The sequence below is a fragment of the Quercus robur genome, chromosome 12 (genome assembly GCF_932294415.1).
Source record: "Quercus robur chromosome 12, dhQueRobu3.1, whole genome shotgun sequence".
In the NCBI taxonomy this organism is placed as follows: domain Eukaryota; kingdom Viridiplantae; phylum Streptophyta; class Magnoliopsida; order Fagales; family Fagaceae; genus Quercus; species Quercus robur.
Window position 1 is genome coordinate 31,943,711 of NC_065545.1, and position 21,791 is coordinate 31,965,501.

General features: G+C 34.7%; 2 protein-coding genes across 2 annotated transcripts; both read left to right on the forward strand.

Moving 5' to 3' along the window:
- Window positions 1-4,595: 4,595 nt before the first annotated feature.
- LOC126708384 (probable lipid phosphate phosphatase beta) lies at window positions 4,596-5,840 on the forward strand. Its single transcript, XM_050408173.1, has 3 exons — window positions 4,596-4,892; window positions 5,454-5,539; window positions 5,702-5,840. Exons 1-3 carry the CDS (start codon window positions 4,596-4,598, stop codon window positions 5,838-5,840), a joined length of 522 nt encoding a protein of 173 aa, XP_050264130.1.
- A 7,174-nt stretch (window positions 5,841-13,014) lies between these two features.
- LOC126708766 (probable lipid phosphate phosphatase beta) lies at window positions 13,015-21,045 on the forward strand. The gene is made up of 2 exons (XM_050408701.1): window positions 13,015-13,776; window positions 20,459-21,045. The coding sequence occupies exon 1, from the start codon at window positions 13,150-13,152 to the stop codon at window positions 13,756-13,758; it is 609 nt and encodes a 202-aa protein (XP_050264658.1). The 5' UTR covers window positions 13,015-13,149; the 3' UTR covers window positions 13,759-13,776; window positions 20,459-21,045.
- Window positions 21,046-21,791: the final 746 nt, after the last annotated feature.

The window sequence follows — 21,791 nt, forward strand, 5'->3', positions numbered from 1 at the left end:
TTAAACATTTTGTTGGTACTCCATCTAATATTTCATCTCGAATTTTTGATTTGCTAAATAATTTGAGATGTCCTACTATGTCTGATTACAAATGGTACCAAGATGTTTTCCTTTCCAGAGTAATGCATCGGAAAGACTGTTTCAAGCCTTATTGGAAAGAAAAGTTTATTGACGGTCTGTCTCCTATCTTTGCTCATAAGGTAAAACAAGAGTTAATTGGTAAAAATGATTCTATTGATTATGATAATTTGACTTATGGTGATATTTTAAGCACTATTAAAAAACTTGGCATTAATATATGCAATGATGAAAAACTGTTAAAACACCAATTAAAAAAAATAAAAGAAAAGCTAAATATGAAATGGGTAATTTCTGTGAACAATATAGTTTGCCCCCTATTGCTCCTTCCAGACAAAAAGGGAAAAAACATGATAAAATTCACAAAAATTACAGCCATAAAAAACATAATAGATACAGAACCAACTTTGTTAAACCTAATGATTTTTATGCTAAAAAGAAACATGTTAAACAAAGATCAAATAAAGGTAAATGTTTTAACTGTGGTAAACCTAGACACTTTAGTAAAGACTGTAAAGAAAAACCTGGTAAGTTGAAAAACATGTTCAACATGTTAAATATTGATGATAATGTGCAAGAAGAATTATTCAGAATCCTTGAATCAAACAACTCGTTTGATTCTTTGGAAGATGATTTTTCTTCTTCTGATTCTTGCTATCAGTCTGTTGATGATTCTTCTGATTCTCCTAATATTAAACTTGGTTGTAGAGATTTTTGTTGCAATGTTATTAAATCTGTTAAAACCCTCACTAAAAGTGAAGAGAATAAAAAATTAATAATTCAACTGATAAATCAAATTCAAAATCCTGAATTACAAAAAGAATATTTAGATAAGTTCAAGAAAAATTTGGTAAAAGATGAAACTGATAAAAAACTAAAATCAACTATAAGCTTTGAAGAAACTTTAGAAAGATTTAATAAAAAGAAATCCAAAGATTTAACTGTTAATGATTTACAACATGAAATTAATATTGTTAAACAAGAAATAAGCGAATTAAAACATGATTTTAAAAATATTAAAAATGATAACAATAATCTTAAACAAGACCTGATAATGTTAAAAGTTGATAAAAACCTTGATAAACAACAATCTGATAAAAACCTTGATAGTGAACATGATGAGCACAAAGATGGAGATGAATCCAGTCAACAGGCTCTTCTTTCTGATAAAGGTATTCCTGATACTTTCACTGATCCTCAACTTGCTCTTGTTAATAAAATACTTCCTCCAAAACGGTTTACAAAAGTTAAAATTGTTGTTTCTCCTAATTATCATTTCACTGTTATTGCTATGATTGATTTTGGTGCGGATACGAACTGTATCCAAGAAGGACTGATTCCTTCAAAATATTTTGAAAAATCTACTGAAAGATTGATTTCTGCTAATGGTTCTCAGATGAAAATTAAGTATGAATTGAATAATGTTCATGTGTGCCATGATAATGTATGTTTCAAGATTCCTTCTGTTCTTGTTAAAAACATGACTGATAAAGTGATTCTTGGTTTGCCATTTATAAATGCTTTATATCTTTTTCTTGTTGAACATGATGGAATTACTACTGATCCTTTTAGACAGAAAGTAAAATTCAAATTTGCTTCAAAATTTGAAATTGACATTGATAATCTGTCTTATAAGAAAGACTCTCCCATGAATGAACTTATTCAAGAACTAGTGATGAGTTCTTGCCAATATTTCATTGATGATTTTAAAAATAATTTTCATAGTACCAAAATGTTAAATACTATCAATTATCCTAACATTATCAATGATTCTTTGCAGGAATCGGACAATGATGCGTGGATAAATACCACTAATAAGTGGGATAATAATAATAATAATATTCATATTTATACCACTAGTAAGTGGATTATTATGGAGAAGAAAAACAAGGGAAAAGCTTCTACACAAGACTATTCTCAAAACAAAAGACTCCCAGTGGGACCTTTTGAAATGCATGAAGGCTCATCTTCTAAGGTAAAACCCAGTGGATCAACATCCCTTCAGGGATATGTCCCAGCTAAAATGACATATTCCAGTGGTGATATGATAATTGCTTTACAGGAAGTCTTATCCAGATCCTTACAATTTCATAATGGAGTCTATAGTGAATTACTAGATTCCATAAAATATATTCTTGATAATCTTTACACTGCTTTTACTAGAAACCATCGTTCCCTGTTTGAAAAAACCCTCCTAGCTCTCGAAATCCACCTTGTTAATCTTACTGCTCAGAATGAAGCTTACATAAGCCACTATACTAACCTTGTTTCAGAAAAAATCCTTGCTTCGGAAAATGACCTTGTTTCAAACTTTATTCCAGGAAATATTCTTGTTTCAGAAGATGAGGCTTTCAGAAGCCATGTTAACTATCCAAATATTACAAATGATCCCTACATTAGTCAACTCTTTGGCAAAGAGGACATCCATTCAAAGGATAAAATGACTATAATGGGCACTGATTATGCTAGATTAAGTCTTAAGACCCAATCTATGATAAGAAGTGTTTTTGCCAACTTGCCATCAGATATACAATCTCATATTCTGAGGAGCAAGGCTATGTTTAGGTCTTTTGACCTATGGTTCAAATGTTTTAAGAAACTTGTTACAGCCATTATTCTTGATCCTGATGAATTAGACGAAGGTGATAATGTCTTTATTTAGCTTGATTGGAAAGAGCACTTTGGGAGTACTCTCAGAGTATATGAAAAGAAACACCCATTTCCTGGCCTCTTGATAAATTATGATGATGGTTCATATGTTGCTGATAATTTAGATGATGATGATGACAGGGACCCTAATTGGCTTTCCCAAATGTTTGAATATGGCTTTATCAGGTCCATAAAATTAACAAGTCATTATTAAGCTAGCCAACTCCCACAAATTATTCAGGACGCTATTAAAGGATTTAATAGTCCTTTTGTTTCCATTAGATGCTGGAGTACGTTACCAAAATGGGAAAGAGATAACTGGATGAATGACCAGCCCTCAAAGCATCTCATTCTCATTAATGGTCACACTCACCAAGGGCCATGGTTTGAAGGAAATTCTCAATTGTCCTTTGATGATCCTTTTGCTCTTGCAAAATGTTGGAGAAATTGTTTTAATAACCAAATTATTAATGTTGCTCAGAATTTGTGGAAAAATTATCATTTCATGGGAAGCACAGATAGGATTTCTGTCTTTGGTCCCAGACCATATTCTGATGTCATTGCTCATTTGCGAATTGTTGATCATTGTAATCCAAGAAGTCTTCTCATCTCGGAGAAAACTCCAACGTTTGAGCCAATTTTATACTGTGAATTCTGTAATCAATACGCTATTTACCATGAGCATGAATGTGATTCTCCACAAGGTCCTTTCGATCCTTTTGATGGTTATCCATCCGATGCTCCTTCTACTAATTGATGAGTTTATTCCTGAGGTTACTACTGTTTCAAGATTACTACTACTTTATTTGTCTGGCTTGCACAAAGGCCAAAATACTTCAATATCTTTAAAGAATATGTTGCTGAAAATTTGAAACTGCTTCATGATACCCCGGATTTGGCAGAAGATTTTGATTATCATATTTGTTTGGCCTGCACAATGGCCAAAACATTTCATTATTTACCACTGCTAAAAGCCTGTTTCCCACCAATATGATGCTTCTGAAGATTCCCAAGACTAGTGCTCATTTGAAGATAACTGAAGAATATGCTTATTGGTTTCTTTTGTCACCAAAGGACACCAATAATGTGACCTTGTCCCTAAATTTGTAGGCCTCTTTACAGAGGATTCCCCACAATCTTGAGTTAAAAAGAAGAAAATTTCTCTTTTACTATTCATCTGTCACTATTCACCTATCACTGTTCACCCCGACACTGTTCATCCGTCACTATTCATGACATTGTTCACTCCGATTTTGCCTATTTAAGGGGGGTTGTCCCTTAAGGTAGAACAAGTTTTTACTTCAGAATTTTCTTCCCTTAGAACTCCTTCCCTTAGGAAGCCTTCTTAGAGAGAGAATTCACCATGCTTCTACTACTACTACATTGTTCACTACAAACCTTGTAACTCTACAAACCTTGTAACTAGGACTAGTTCAAGCTTTGTAATTGTTAACTTGTACTGTTGAGATTTTGTATTCACTACTACTGCAAGTATTTATTCTACTTTCAATAACAAGTATTTTCAGTTTTATGTTCATTATTCTACTTGTTGCTACCGCCACCTTGGATGGATTACCGCCATACCGAACGGTTCTAAATTGCTTTCATTTACTTTGAACTATTTTCAGATATATTGCTTGGCTGGTTCTACCGCCTTACTATTGTTCTTACTTTCAAGTTATTTATTTTCAAGTTACTTTACATTCACTATATTATTATTGTGCTTCTGTCTCTCTCTCCCTATATATATATTTATATTCTTTTGGATGAGAAGTTTAGGACTTTTTCAGAGTCTAGCTAAGTGCAAAACATCAAGTCATCACAACACGGCAAACCCCCCACCAATCCTAACCCCTCTCTCATTACATATGAATCATTCAACACCATCACCCCACAAAACCACCAAAACAACCTCATCCACCACCGTGTCATCCTTCCTCAACCAACTAATAACCCTAGACACCACCCTCTCCTACCACCTCCACACCATTTCTCAACCCCTCCTTCCCCACTTCTTCCTTATCCTCCTTGAACTCTCAGCTGATTTCAGCTCCTTGTTCATCATCTCCCTCGCTCTCCTCCTCTTTCTCCGTCACCTTTTCTTCACACGTCTTCCACTAGGCCTCCTCCTCGACCTCGCTCTCATTCGATTCATCAAGCCTCTTGTCCGCTGATCACGCCCTTACTACAACATAAACACCAACCCAGCTTTCTCCTACAGAAAGCAGGACTCCTTCCCCAGTGGCCATGCCTCTAGGGTTTTCATTGTCGCTTCCCTTTTGCACCTCTCTGCAGAAGCCATTATCGCAACACTGGTGGAGCTGAGGTCTAATAATAATGGCTTTGTTTCTAAGATGATCAGCTGGGATGAGAGTAAGGCAGTGAATTTTATTGTTGGGGTTGCTTGGTTTTGGGTGTTAAAGGAAGCACTGAAACTTAGAAATTGAAAATAGAAGAAGAAGACTCATAACGGCTAGTGTTATGTCTAACGGCTCTTAGACTAAAACGTTGTCGTTTTGTGTCTTAGTTAAAGAAAGTAACTGAGTTAAGAAGCAACGGTGTCGTTCAACTTATTGGAATGGTGCCGTTTTATATCTACCTGTTATAAGTGTTCAACGGTGCCGTTTTGGAGTCATCTCTCCCAAAGGCTATCTGATGCGAGGAGTTCTCTCTCTGTGTTGAAATTATACAGTTATGGTTCCGACTCTAACTGTCACTCAAGCCAGGTTGCCATTCCGGAATTTACGGAGTATAATTTGGAATTAGTTCTGAGTTTGTTAAGAGCAGTTGTGCTCTTTGGAATGCTCAATCTGTAATGTACTTAATCTATAAATAGAGTAGGTGCTATGTATTTTTGTTAAAGCTTGATGAAATAGAAACCAACTTCTCTTATTTCTCTTTTCTGTTTTACTCTCTCTCTCTTCTTTCATCTCTGTTTGTTTTGCTCATTCGCCATTGTTGTTCATCCTTCAAGCTTCAAAATCTCTCATTGGGCACTTGCCACTTCGGTCTCTAGGGTTGTGCTTGGGAGGCATTTTTTCTTCGATGTTTTTGCCAGGGCGTGCATTGGTGTTCTCGAAGCTCTGTTTGCGTTTCACTTTCTGTGGTTCTAAAATAATATTGAGGTATAGAAATGCTAGCAGTGTCCTCTGCAATGGTCATACATACGGTTGTGTTAGTGACCAATAAACGTGTGCTACTTTGCGTTAGAATCTGTGTGCTTGCATTCTTATTTCATTGCCTTCCAGTACTTAGTGAGGTTTTAGAATAATTGTAATATTTCCTTTTTTGATATCGTTATATAATTTATGCAAATCATAACACTTTCTTTGTTTTAGTTCAGACTTCAAATCGAGGACAGTGACAACTGACAACTGACAAGTTTATAAGTTAAAAACTATCTTCAACAAGTAATTAGATGTGAAATATATTACACGGTTCTAATTCTAAATTTATACTAGCACAGAGTAGAAACCAATTAACTCTCAAAAAAGTTGAAACCAATTAATTCACACATAATGATGGGGAATAATCGCCATTGACTTAGGGGTGTCAATGTTTAACCCAACTGGCGAACACGACACGAACCCGACACGGGTTTTTTTTGGGTTTGGGTTGGATCTTAATGGGTTTGGGTCATAAATGGGTCGACCCGAAAGCAATACGATAAGAAATATGTCATAAACAGATCAACCCGCATAACCCATAATAGACACGTTTGACACGCCAATTTATTTGTGTCAATCTGAAATGATCCACTTAACACAACCCATTTAACTCATATAACAAATAAATATTTATTTTATTTTAGATTTGTCAAATACCTTTTATATCCAGCATATATTTTAAATTTAAAAAGGAAAGTGAGTAATTACAAAAATTTACAAGGGATATAATTGGAAATTGAAACTTTACAGACCCTAAAACTACCAATACTTTTTTTTTTTTTTTTTTGGCATAGAACTTGCACAAATGAAATTGGATGAGCTTATAGAAGATGTTATGAATTTTGATATCAACAAAGAATCTATGGATGATAATCGTGGTCATAGTCAGGATTAGTCTACTGTTTACTCAAATTCTTTCAATATTGATACTTAGCATTTGACGAGTTCCAAGGATATTATATTTTTTTTGAACTATGTTATTTTGTTTTTGTTAAACTTAGTTATTTTGAATTTGGGTTGAAGTGTATGCACTTCTTTTGGAATGTAAAGAACTTATTTTCTAGATGAATGCTATATTTTTGTTGAACTATATTATTTTGAATGTAGGTTGAAGACTTGAAGTGTATGCACTGCTTTTTGGGATGTAAAAAAAATTATTTATAGATAGATGTTATATTTAATATTATGCAGGTTGAAATAGGTTGTGTTACATTTGTGTCAACCCAACACGACTCGTTTATTAAGCGTGTTAAATGGGTTAGGTCAGGTCAACCCGCCTTATTAACAGGTCGGGTTAGAATTGAAAAATCATAACACGATTATTAAATGGGTCGGGTTAGGGTTAAGTCATTTAGTTGAATACTCCTACCTTGACACGACACGAACCCAACACGCTAACCTGAATTGACACCCCTACATTGACTCCTATTATAGAAAATATAAAGATTCAAGTTTATCACCTACCTAAGAAAAAAATAAATAGAGTACTTACTACTAGGGTTTTACCAGCTGTGCGAATTTGTGTCAACAAATTGCATATCTGTGCAATATCATGAAGAGTAGGAACTTTTTTTTTGAGAATGATGAAGAGTAGGAACTTATTAGAGATAGCTTGTAGATTGTCTGCGTGTCAGGTAGGTGAGTTGGTAGGTAATATAAATAGATCTGAATGTCAATTTATTTATTTATTTGATGGGAATTATTTATTTATTTTTAAGAAGAATCTGAACGTCAAAATTGATCAGCAATAAGCCCGACGGAAGACAAGCTAATGGCAATGGGGCACTTCCGCTTTTTAAGAATACTAGCAATGGCTGCACGTGCAAGGCACGTGCTGCCCCCACCCCCAGTAGTGAGAAAATTAATATATATTTTATGTGTGAAATCGTGAATTTTGTTCACTCAATTTTAATATATTAAAAAAGAAGTTTAAGAATACAACAAAATATCACAATATTTTTACAATATCTTCATTTTTAGGATACAAATAGATATTTTTTTTATTTTATTTGAAAGAAATGCTACATTCATAACATTTTTAGATCAAATTCTAAATGACAAATGTAAGGACACGATTCTGTAGCGGCCCGACGATGATGTTGGGCTCGCACATGAAAGATCCCTCACAATAATATTTGTAGAGCGTGGGCTTGAAAGGCTAACGTTGGGTCACGGGGCGTTAGTGCAGGCCGGGCTTTAGATAAACCTAGACAAGAAAAGGCTTTAGTCCGGATATCCAAGCCCCATAACTTTATAAATTGAGGGATTGGACTCCTCGGATCATGTCCGAGCAGCACTGATGCCTTTCTCCGTTTACTCGGAGGTGGGTTTTTTGTGGAGGAGTACTTATATTGTCCGGTCATTCTCATCCCTGAAGTTTTTCCCCCAGGGAGTGAGAGATGGATCCTCTCTAAATTAGTTTATCTTTCCTTTTATACTAGCCTACGTTTGTTGTCCCTTGTCCACGTGTAGGGTCAGTTTTTCCAGGACTGATACTTGTCCCGTCAATCCCATCCCAGCATTGTTGGGCATGGTTAATAAAGCCTAAGAATCCGGTTCTGTTAGGTGCAATGTCATATCAATGAGGGGTATTAAGGACAATTTTCCCGAGATATTTTCTGATCTTTTAAGTTTGCTTGTACGCCACTTTCATCAATGAGACTTTGGGGTTGCCGAGGACTAAGCTGTCCTCGGCCGTATCTTCGGGCCCCTTTGGGCTTAATATTTTTGGGCTTGGGCCCTGGCCTCCTTCAGTTTGGAGTCTGGGGACTCCCCATAAGCGAGCGGGCCGAACCCACAAACTATTGGGCCCCACAACAAATTATTATTGGTTTTAAACTGATAATATTGTTATTGTTATTGTTATTCTCAAAACATTTATTTTCAGTTGTGGTTGGTCACAGTCTCATATTTTATTATTTTATTTCGACTTGTAAGAAATTGATACTTCAATATTTGTATAAATATTGTGAAATTTGTTGTGTTAGTATAACAATATATATGCCAACTTACATAAATATTTAAAAGAAAAAAAAACACAAATTGATTACTGGGGAAAAAAAAAAAAAACTTTAGGCATGGTAGGAATTAATGTTAAAATCTTGTAGACTTGGCATTTTTTTTATTTGATCTATAAGAAACTGAGATCTCAACAATTGTGAAAATATTGTGATAATAATAAGTGTTGTAACACTTTCTCAAAACATTTATTTTCAGTTGTGGTTAGTCACAGTCTCATATTTTATTATTTTATTTTGACTTGTAAGAAATTGGCACGTCAATAATTATGAAAATATTGTGAAATTTTTTATGTCAGTATAACAATATATATACTAACTTACATAATTATTTCAAAGAAAAAAAAGACACAAACCGATTATTGGAAAAAAAAAAAAAATTTAGGCACGGTAGCTACAGTGCCAGTTAAATAAACCAAAAGCACTATAACTCCAGTGTTATCCATCAATAATGGCTTACCTATGATTTGTTGTGAAATTAATGTTAAAATATTGTGGATTTAACATTTTTTTATTTGATATATAAGAAACTGAGATTTCAACAATTGTGAAGGGAAAACAATTGTGAAAATATTGTGAGAACAATAAGTGTTGTGACTTTTTTTTTAAACATTTATTTTCAGTTGTAGTTGGTTACAATCTCATATTTTATTATTTTATTTCGACTTGTAAGAAATTGACACGTCAATAATTGTGAAAATATTGTGAAACTTGTTGTGTCAGTATAATAATATAAATGTCAGCTTACATCAATATTTAAAAGGGAAAAAAAAACACAAGCTGATTATTGAAAAAAAAATTAAAAAAAAAAAATTTAAGCACTGTAGCTATTGTGCTAGTTGAATAAACAAAAAGGTTGAACAAATGGAAAAAAAATTGTGAAAATATTTTATTTTATTTCGACTTGTGAAAATATTATTTGATTTCGACTTGTAAGAAATTGACACGTCAATAATTGTGAAAATATTGTGAAATTTGTTGTGTTAGTATAACAATATAAATGTCAACTTACATCAATATTTAAAAGAAAAAAAAGAAAAAAAAAACACAAACCGATTACTGGGAAAAAAAAAAAAAAACTGTTGCAACTATAGTGCTACACAGTATCAACACTCTGGATGCACAGTACCAAAGCACTGTAGCAGCATAGCCGCTTTTATTATAAAAAAAATATTGTGAAATTTGTTGTGTCAGTATAACAATATATATGCGGATTCTTATAAATATTTAAAAGGAAAAAAAGTAGAAATGAAAAAAAAAAAAATGTAACTACAATGCCACTTAAACACACTAAAAGTACTGTAACTTTTACACATTCATCTAACAAGTATCACAACATTTTCACAAAACATTTATTTTCAGTTGTGGTTGGTCATAGTTTCATATTTTATTATTTTATTTTGACTTATAAGAAATTGACACCTCAATAATTGTGAAAATATTGTGAAATTTATTGTGTCAATATAACAGTATAATGAAAAAAAAGTACAAACAGATGACCAAAAAAACTGTAACTATTGTAGCTACAGTGCCTCTGGTACTGTAGCTACTGTTTAAAAAAAAAGAAAAAAAAAGAGCAAAGTGCCTCACGAAATTTTCACTATAGATGAACAATGATTTAACATTGAATGTATAGTGTTAAATCACTGTAGCGGCATAGCCGCTTTTATATATATAAGATTTTTATAATACCCACCGACAATATAATTTAAATACTAGACTTTTATTAATGAAAATCATTAAAAATGTCACTAAACTATAAAATTTGTGATTACAATTGAAATATTTTTCCAATTAGCATGAGATTTAAGATTCTTTGCCAAATTGAATCCACACTTCCGCTTGGAAGCAAGTATCAGTTTCATTTGGTTCTACCATCGCATATTTTTTGTGCGATAGTCACTCTATAAGTATAAGTGTTTGTGGGGTGTGGGGGTAAGGACTGAAATTCAAGTCTTCAAAAACGAATTTCACACATATATACACTTAAATTAGACTAGAGTAAAATTTCTATTTTGTATAAAAAAAAAAAAAAAAATTCATTTGGTTCCAGTTAAAATGGTAAAAAATTATTCCACAATAGTTGGTTAATTAACCGCTAAGCACCACCTTCCTCTACTTGGTCTAAAATCTAAATATTAGTCTATTTTTGTTTGTTTTGCTAAATTTTAGCGATATGGCGAGTTTTGCAGGTACATGAACAAAATATTAATAATAAAAAAAATCTGTGATTCCTTTTTTTTTTTTTTTTTTTTAGTTCCTTCTTAAAAGTTAAAAGATGGAATTTGAAATTGATTTTTCAACTTAGATATTATTTCAATGAGAAATTTGAGCAATATTTTAAGCTATTAATTTCATCCATCGCATATTTTTTCTTCTTAATTTGATATTTGAAATTTGGTCTCTTTAAGCTAAGCTATTGATTCCTTCTAAATTAATGGGCTCCTTGTTATGTAATGGTAATTTTGTTTCATAGCTATGTAATGGTGACGTTTAAGCATACGCATTACTTGATTTTGAAATGACAATTTGATGATTCTCAAAAACATAAAACCAAAAAAAAAAAAAAAGAAGAAGAAGAAAAAGAAATGATAATTTGATACGATATAAAACTATGTGGTGATTAAAACTTATTTATATATATATATATATATATATATATATGAGTGTGTGTGTTAAAAATGGATAAACAAGTAAACAACCCAATGCAAAGACATAACTAATTTGTATTATGGGCTAATGATAATCTACAGTAGGAGATTTGAATAAGAACAAACATCTACGTAAAAACCACGTGAAAATGTGATGTTATTCAAGTATATAAAAAATACTACAATTTCCCTCTCAAATTAAAACAAGTTCTTGAAGGTGTTCTAAAACTCTGTTTTTCTCTCTATATAATTCTTACTCTAAGTCTCTCAGTTGTTTTTTCTAATTTTTTTTTTTCTATATCCCGCTCCTTCTGTCTTTCTCTCTCCTTATATTTGCCCTACTTTCTTCTCAAGGATGTGCTTTCCCTATACAACTAGAAGGCTTACTGTCCCATCTAGCTCCTTCTTCCTTACTTTCATGATGAAAGGAGACTTTTGAGACTTCTTGCACTTTTCAGGCCAATAATTCATTAATAAATGTAACAACGTCAGGCAATTGTGCCTCATTAATGTAGAGGTGACTATTGTTTTATTAGGAAGCTTCAGTAGGCTTCCTCGGACAATTCTGCAAATTTTAGAATTATTTTTCGATGGCTCTGTCCTTGGATTTCGATCTAGAGTACCTCTAACGAGGATAACATCCTGATTTGGTCTGTAGTTCGAGATCTAACTCATTTGGTGAGGCATGTCTTCATAGCAGGCCAGTTAGCACTGGGCCTATTTTCACCCATAACCCAATGTTACTTGGGCTTAAAAACTATTTCCCTACAAAGGTGAGGCTAGATAGCACTGTGGTTCGAGATCTGACTCATTTGGTAAGGCAGGCCAGTTAGCACTGAGCCTATTTTCACCAATGACCCAATGTTACTAGGGCTTAAAAACCATTTCCCTACAAAGGGCGTATATGCCAAAAGATTGAATTTACCTCTAATATAATCTATTTAATGATGACCATTCAAATATATATATATTTTTTTGAATGATGAATTTTATTGAATCAAAGAAAGATTTCAGAGCCTAGACTATCTACTATCTCTGCCTCCAAAATGTGGGCCAAAAGATTGGAGACGGGAAAGGCCCCAAAATCATTACATAAAGGAGCCCATGCAGGAGGAAGGCCGTGAGTAGAGCAATTGGTTAGATTTACAATAGCGAAAAAAGAACAAAAATGAAAAGAGCGAGTCGATTGGTTTATATCAGTGATGATACCAACGAGGTGTAACTTGTAAGTTCTGAGTGGGCTCTACAACATTTAGAGCATCGCTTTCAAAAATAATCTTATAGGTTTAATATGACTTAATACACTAATTTGAAGTTAAACTTCATCAATTTTGTAATATTTTATTCAAATGGGCAATGCTCAACTGCATCTGCAATTCTGCATGGCACATCATGTTTCTAGCCCAACTTTAACTTTTAGTTCTCAGCTCTAAAACTCGAAGCAACACTTACTGGGCTGGGCTTGGCTTGGCCTGATCTATTCATAGTAAACGACGCCGTTCACATTTTTACCAGCCCTTCCTCTTCTACATCAGTGACATCACACTGCCAGTGCCAAATCCAAACCACCACTCATACCCAACTGCCATGGACCCACCACAACCACCCAAAGCCGCCGCCGCCACAACCACTGGTAGCACAACACTCCTCAGCCAATTAATAAGCGTAGACACAGCCCTCTCTGAATACCTCCACTCCACAGTCAAACCCTTCCTCCCACACTTCCTCCTCTTCCTCCTCGAACTCTCCGCCGACTTCCGCCTCTTCTTCCCAATCTCCCTCTCCCTCCTCCTCGCCCCCAATTCTTCCACCTCCCTTTTCCTCCTCCGCCGCCCCTTCCTCTCCTCCCTCCTCCTCGGCCTCCTCCTCGACCTCGTTCTCATCGCACTCATCAAGCTCCTCTTCCGCCGATCCCGTCCCGTCTACAACAAGAAAATGATCGCCGCCGTTTCCGTCGACCACTACTCCTTCCCTAGCGGCCACGCCTCTCGCGTCTTCTTCGTCGCCTCTATCGCTCACTTCTTCGCCAACGACGTGGCTAACCTTCTCAATTTGGCGGTTTGGTCGTGGGCGCTGCTGACCTCGCTTTCTAGGGTTTTTCTCGGCCGCCATTTCGTTTTCGATGTCTTCGCCGGTGCGTCTTTGGGTGTTCTTGAAGCTCTCTTTGCTTTCCGCTTCCTCAGGTTTTACCTTTAGCATTTGCATTTCCTTCTGGTAAGAACAACAACAATTCAGTACTTTTTAATTTTGTTCTTGTATTATGAAAATTCTTCGAAATTATATTTCCAAACAAACTGTATATTTCAAAGCAATACCCACTAATGGTGACACTCATTAGCAATTAGTTTTATTTATATGTGATGTGCTTATCAAACAATACCCACTACTATACATAGTTTACAGATACACATAACATAAATTTACAATCTTTTTACTAGTTGCTGAGCAGCTGAGGTGTCTTATCACTAACACCATTTTCACTTTCACATGGGTAGGCCTATGGTGGCAAGAAACCTCAGCAAGTTTTGAAAATGTGGATTTGTGTATTGACCTGTAAACTTGTTGTATATATCTTGCAATTTCATTATCACTTCACCTGTTCCTAACTTAGGGCTATCTTGATGCAATGCCTTATAGTAGAGAAGTGGATAGATGAGAAAAGAAATAAAAACTTGAACCCAATTGTATCAATTTGTATCTTTGTGGGAAGAGTGTTCAGCCGATGCCGAACCATGAGAAAGCCGTTTAGGGGTTGATTAGAAAACTCAACAGTTATTCTGAACATCATACAGTAATGTGTGGGCTTTCAGTTGACCTATTTCCAGCTTTTAAGAAATTTGAATATATCAAAAACTTGAGCAAGTGCGAAGCTATTATTAAGTTCAAGCCACCATCTATTCCAAAAAGAAACTCTTGTACATACCTTGTGCACACAAACCTTTATGTATCAATAAAATTTGTGATTTCTTATCATAAAAATCTATCGAAAAAAGTAATCGAATTTGCTTTAGATGAGAAGAATGCATCGTGCTCCTTATATTTTTTGACTTAAATCTCTCTTTGTTTGTTATGTGTTCTATGCTTGCGCTGGAAAATGTCAACATGAATGTGTGGTTTTCTCACCTACCTCTAGATTTGATGGTATTCCATCTTCTTATGAGACAATGCACTGCAGTGATGCCAGACCTCTTTTTCTTTGGTAGATTTGTCCATAAAAAGAGTATTAAGCGGTGTAGCCTTGTGGGATTCACCTACTTGTCTTTTGAAGAGAATTCAACTTTCTTATAAGCTTCTTCATAATTTTTATTTATTTATTTATTTTTTTACTTTTGCTGGGTTCTTTCCCCCAACATGTGATGCCATAGCTGCTAGAGGATCTGTGGTTTATGGGACATAGTTTATTTGTTCTCTTAGTTCTTCTATGCCTTCTATCTTGCACTTAAAATCATGCTTATGGATAGGGATTGTTCTCTTAAGGAGGCATTTCCAGAATTTGACCACATTAGTAGGGCAAGGGAGTCCTCTGTTTTGGAGGTTATGCGTTTCTATGATGGGAGGCTATAATGGGATATTCAATTTTGTTGTCCAGTGCATGATTAGGAATTAGAATATTTGGCCTTGTTTATGGACATGATTTATTCCACAAATGTGCAGGGTGTTGGTTCTAACAAAGTTTGTTGGAAGCCAACTAAGAGTAGAGGCTTTGAGGTGCGAGGTTATTATCATTCTTTATGCCCTACTACTATTGTATCATTTCCATGGAAATTGGTGTGGCAATTGAATCAAAGGTTCCTCTTAGACTAGCATTCTTTTCCTAGTCTACCATTTAGGTAAGATCCTAACTACAGACAATCTTTGGAAGAGGCATATTTTAGTACTTGATTGGTGTTATATGTGCAAAAGGTGTGGGGAATCGGTGGATCATCTCCTCCTTCATTGCCCTATAGCACATGAGTTGTGGAATATGGTATTTTTCTTGTTTGGTATTCATGCCGCATAGGGTTATCGAGTTGTTAGATTCTTGGCCGAGCAAGTTTAGTCAACATTGCAATATAGCTATCTGGAGGTTTGTGCCGCATTGTTTGATGTGGTGTATTTAGTGGGAATGGAATGCTAGAAGCTTTGAGAGCTGTGAATGGTCCATTCTTGAGATTAAGTCTTCTTTCTTTTGTACTCTCCTTGAATGGAGTCTAGTTTTGCCGACTTATTCTTGTTTTTCCTTTCCTGTTTTTAATTGATCATTGTAATTTGGGCTCTTGAGTTTTTCCCCTATAGTACATTTCCATTGTACTTTGGTTGGCTTTTTTATTAATAAAATTTTTTACGTTACCTATAAAAAAAAAAGAAGAAAAGATAGGGGTTATCATGATTTTAGCATTAGCAAAAGTAGAGGATTTAGGATTGGAGATTGATTAGGCTTTAAAAAGCATGAGGTTTAGGGGCAAACGGTGGTTGAACTGGATTTTTGGGCAGCAACAAAAGTGAGATATTTAGGGTCTGTTTGGGATTTGCTTATTTTGCTAAACTGAAAACTTTTGCTGAAAGTACTGTAGATAAAAGTAAAAGTTAGCTGAAATATTATACTGAGACTCATGGATAATATCAAAAAGTACAGTGGGACTCATGAATAGTAGCAAAAATAAGCTGAATAGTAAAATAAATTGGCAAAATTAATCATGCCAAACAGACACTTAAGGTAAGGATTGAGGGGTTAATTGGTGGCCAAAGGTTATTAAATATATCTGGTTTTACTGTTTCTAAAGGTGTAAGGAAGAGGCGTATATTTTGGGGTTTATGGAAGTCTTGAAGAAACTGAAACTTGGATTTGTTTTGTGGTGGTCAAGTCCAGTAAGGAAACTGACTTGAGAGACGTTATGTGCGACTTACTATAGGGATGGATTTTGGTGTTAATTTGAGGATTAAAGGTAGAAATGAGTGGAGAATCTGGTTGTTTGTTACAATTGGTTGCTGAGGTTTATTATTTGGAAGTAGTATAAAATGAAGCAGTGAAGAGAAAAAAAGAGAAGCTAGGCAACGGGCAACCATGTCTAGAATTTTGCATCAGCTAGAACACTTAGAAAGTTCGCTGATCAAACTCTAATAGTCTTTGAAGAGTGCATGCATTTTTACTGAAACGTTTTGACTGGGATCTTAATGCAGAAATGTGTGAAAATAAATGGTCATACCCGGTACACAAAATTCTTACTTTTGAGAGGTTTGGGGAGAGGTGATTGATAGGCAGCCTTAACCTCATTCTTTTTTTGGGGAAGCTGATTTCCAAACTCAAACTTGTGACCTATTGCTTTTTGGTGGAAGACACTTGCAATCACACCAAAGCCCAACCTCAAGCAATGTGTGAAGTTACTAGCCCAAAATAACCTTGTGCCTTTTCTCAAGGTGAAAAGGAAAAAATCCTTCCATTTTGAGCCCACAACTCATCATGGAGTACCTTCAAACTGATTTGGTGAGATTAGTGTTAAATCATCCTTTACAAGACTCTTGATCTTCTAATTTTATTGGTACAAAGTTAATTGGATGAGATAAGGGTTGGAGTTTAAACCACTCACAGTTGTTTTCATGTGCCACTGCATATGGTTTTTACACATAAAACACCAATCCATAATAATTGTCTTCCTTAGATTATCAGTGGTCAAAATCTTCCACAAAGTAGTACACCAAGAGAAAAAAGCCACTCTAAAGAATGTCATATACTTCAGGAGCTAGATCATTTGCAAATAAACAAGTAGAAATTACCCAGAAATGGATGGAATTGGAACTAGAAAAGCTATCCAATTTCATTATCAATTAGGTATGAGTGGGAACATATTGAAAAAAGACTTTAATATTCGATCCTTTCTTAGCATTCATTGATTGGTGGCATGGGAAAGATCACAAGCAAAGATGTGGATGCCACTCATTAAGTTATGGTTTAGTTTAAACTGTTTGCCTAATTCACCAATCTGTCCTCCAAACTCATCAGTTGCAGCGTTTGGTGTCCTAAAATTGATTTAGCTTCACCAAAAGGCCTCATCTTTAGAAGCCCAGCTCACAAGGCATCTCTCTTGTTCTACAGCTCTAAACCTCACCTTGCTCTTATGACCTAAGAAGCATGAACATGGACACAATATGACATGAGACATAACAATATGACAATTCTTGAAAAATTAGGACACGAAATGAAGGGGATACAACAATTAATATATATCTTTATGTGTGTTTTATAACTTATCAACAAAAAAAATCTTTAGGTATGTTTTATTTATTTTGAAAAAAAGTGCAATCCCAATACACAGGATCTGTATTTAAAAAACACAAAAGTGTACAAGAGAAGAAACAAAATAGGGGAAAAAATTTTCCAAAAAGCAAAAGAGCTAGCTAATGTACAAAAAAATCCAAGAAATCTAGCAGCCCCTCATCTGAAAAGGATGCAAATGGAGGAGTCCAGTCATAAAGAGTCTTCAAGACTAAATACTTCAGCTTTGCGATGCTAGTTTCTCGGTCATCAAAACAGTGAGCATTATGTTCTCACCAAATACCCCACATGAGATACAAAAGAATGGCTTTCCAAATTGTCCCCATACTTCTTCCACCACTCCACCTCCTCCAACTCTCCAACAGTCCCAACACTGAAATTGGCATAACCCAAGGGACACCCATCAGGCTTAAACATCAACATCCATAACTCCCTAGCTACAGCATAATGAAGAGACAGATGATTGACATTCTTCCCTTTATATGTTTATTTTAGTTTTTAAATAGATAACGACTATCAAAATCTTAAAAAACATATCTAAAACCAAAGGATTTTAGTTTTTTTCTTCTCCCAACATACTATGCACACACTTGCAAAAGAGTTCTAGGCATGTCCAACATATAAACACTCTGGGATTTAAGAGTGTTCGTAGTGCCTTACGTAAACCAATCATCATAAATCCCTAGGTCCCATTGTTGGAAAAGCCCGACTTCAAATCACATGTGGAGCTTCCACTTCATATGGATCCTCTAGGGATTGAGGTAGGCCTAGCCCAAGCTGGTGCAATTAAGGTTGTTGTGCACGATGGGTTCTAGTTAATTCAACTGGTAAAATTTTTTATGGTTGTATAAGAGATCTGGGGTTTACTCCTCACCTACACCAAAAACTTATTGATGTCTTGGTCTAATGATAAAGAACTATCATTAGGAGCGGATGCCATAGGTTGAAACTCTCGAAAAAAAAAAAAAAAAAAAAAAGGTTGTTGTGCACGAGAAAAGAATGAGAAAAATGATGTTTCTAGCTTCACATCTTTGTTATTAAAATAATAATAATAATAATAATAATAATAATAATAATAATAATGAAAGGGACATCTAAGAATTTATAGGCCTTACGACACTTTTTGTTTTTTGTTGCTGTTGAGATTAGTAATAAGTTACTCACCTGGTGGGTTTTGATTTATTGAACTCATGACATTACCCTCTATCTTGCACTTATTACAAGGGGAAGATGTGTCATTTAAGCTATATCTAATTGACTTATAGGTCCTACACTTGAATCTGATTTGGTTATTTGTTTCAAACATAGATTCTTATTAGATTTTGTGGATTGATTATATTTTGTCTTTTGTCATAGGATCTCTTTTCTTGTATTGTCATAATCTAGTTATATGGTGCTCCCTTCACTTTTCCATAATGAGATACTTAATTAGACCCCAAGCTAAAGGCTATACATTATTACAGTCAAATTAACCTACTACTAGACTATGATTTGTGGCAGGGCAAGGCTCAATTTAAAGTTAGGACCATGAACTTCGACTGTAGCCCATTTTAGCAGTTGATTTACCAAATTACTCTTTTTTCAAAAAAGAAGAAGAAGAAGAAGAAGCCAAACCTTTGGATAACGCCCTTTATAATTTAACATGGAGACTTCCTCTTTGAACCAGAAAAAATTGGTGTGGGATCACTAGCCTTGGGGATTCCAGAGAGGGTAGTTCTCCATTAATTTCATTGATGTAGCATGAGATAAAATGAGAATTTGAAGATGTTAAACCACTTGATTTTTTACTAGTGGCATTTTGTTTACTGATTATTATTATTTTATTATTTTATTTTGTCAGTGGGGTGGAGGGTTAAGTCATGAGTCCAATCTTGCCAGGTGTGTGAGCAGTGTCTTTAGCTATCAAAAATAGAAATTAAAAAAGAAAAAAAGGATAGAAAATGGTTTTATTGTTCAAAAGATATTGCTTAGATTGCAAAACTAGCGGGTGGAAATTACAAAGCATATTTTCTGTATGTAAATGCAGTGAGTTTTTTAGAACAGCCAAGGTGAAAGCCATATGCTTTGGAGTGTGACAGTGAGGATGAGATGAAAACCTTTTGTTAGGAACCTAGAGGTTTCTAATGGAGATGGGTATGAATTGTAGGGGAATTGTAGGAGAATTGACTTAATTCGAAGTAGTCACCCTCCATAGAGAAAGAGAGAGATTAAGAGAGGTAGAGATACACTAACGCACTAAGAAATTGGTTTATTTTTCAATGATAGAAATGTGATTACAAGTAGGTATTTATAGAACCATAAAGCTATTCTATATAGGCTCACATGGCTTTATCCTAATCTATTATTCCCCATGTGCATTAATAATTCTAACATATGTTAAATGTGATTAACATGCTTGGAATTGTAATTAACTAACTAAATGCATTCTATACCCAAATGTGGGTTCCTAACACTTTCAGATCATCTAGAAAGCGTATATATGTTGAAGATGTCAAAGTTTGGCAAAAGTGATGCTTTAAAATTTGTTATTTCGAATTTTGGGTTCATTCAATTATCCCCAAATGAATACTGAACTTTACATCTAGCTATTTGCCATTTCTTCTGCCATGTTCTCAAGTCTAAATGACCACCCAATTCATACAGAAATGGTTCCTAGGAGCTTTGCAAATGTGCCAGAAAAAAGCTGGATTTCTCTGACAGGGGCAGCAAGGAATTCTTCTATCCCACGTGAATATCTGCTGCTGTCAGTCTTCTTTCCTAGATCACATTGTCGAAAGGCTGAAAAGAATGCAGTATGGTGCTTTCAATTCCTAACAGTCCCTGATTGGATTGGAGTTGATTTAATGCTCCGTTATCTGTTATTAACTCTGCTCTGGCAGTCTAGGTTGATCATCCATCTCACTCAGCTTCCCATGCAGAAAATAATTGAAAGGAAAGGAATTACAGGGAGTATTAGGGGATTAAATCTTCTCCTTCTAAACCATAAGAAGTATACATGAACTCATTATAGTACTGTTTTAAAGTCTGGTTAAAAAAAAAACTGATTAGCAAAACCTACTTGAGTGTAATCATGGTACTTTTTCTATGTTCTTTTGACTTACTATTTATTTGCTTGATGTGTTAATAAGGTTGGTTATCCCCAAGTTGATGTAATGAATTAAAGGAAAAACAAAGGTAGTAATCATGTTAAAACATCTGTATTACTCAATGTGATATGCTTTATCCGATAAGGTTGTTGGTTGACTGATTGATTGATCCTGTGCCTTTCTTTTATTTTAGAAAAGATATGAGATGATTTTTAGACTGATGGTACTCGTACAATTTGCTGGTTGAATCATGGCTGTTCTATAATAATGGTAATGTGAATCACGCCAAGGAGCTAATACCCTCTTTGAGTTTATTGACTTGACATGCACGTGGGCCGAATACTTTGTTAGTACTGAAAGTTTAAATCCCACCCCCATATATAGCCTTTTAAAAAAGGGATTTCCCAATTAGACTATTGCAAACTTTTGATTGTTGTTTTTTACATCCTTTTCTTATTGATGTTACTAAGAAAGATACAAATGCAAGCTTAATCAAGAATAGGTGGTCTTGGTCCTTGGTACTTGTTGATTGTAATAATAATTTAGGTTATAGTCTACAACCACTTACGCTGGGGTCCTACCATGAATACTAAAGGTTGAATCTGTGTTCTGTTCTGAAAAGACCATGAAGTAATTTTGTATGAACTAAGGACTAATGGACCGCAGTTGGAACATGTCAATTCTGTGGGACACATGACACTTGCATGCTTGCCTTTTGATTTTCTCATTTCATGATTGTTAATTGAATCCAGAAATGCCAGCTTTCTAGAAAAATTAGCACAAACCTTTATGGAATACAGAATTGCTTTAATAGTTCAACAGGAGTAACCAATCATTGAACCCTAGTGAGATTAAGCATGTGTAGAGGTAAGATTAGCTTTAAAATGGCT

Excerpts from the sequence above, each read along its gene's own strand:
- LOC126708766 (XM_050408701.1), top strand. The coding sequence starts at position 13,150 with ATGGACCCACCACAACCACCCAAAGCCGCCGCCGCCACAACCACTGGT.
- LOC126708384 (XM_050408173.1), top strand. The coding sequence starts at position 4,596 with ATGAATCATTCAACACCATCACCCCACAAAACCACCAAAACAACCTCA. Across the intron at positions 4,893-5,453 it reads TTCGATTCATCAAGCCTCTT|GTTGCCATTCCGGAATTTAC; the intron begins GTCCGCTGATCA and ends CACTCAAGCCAG. Across the intron at positions 5,540-5,701 it reads CTCTTTGGAATGCTCAATCT|CTTCAAAATCTCTCATTGGG; the intron begins GTAATGTACTTA and ends TCATCCTTCAAG.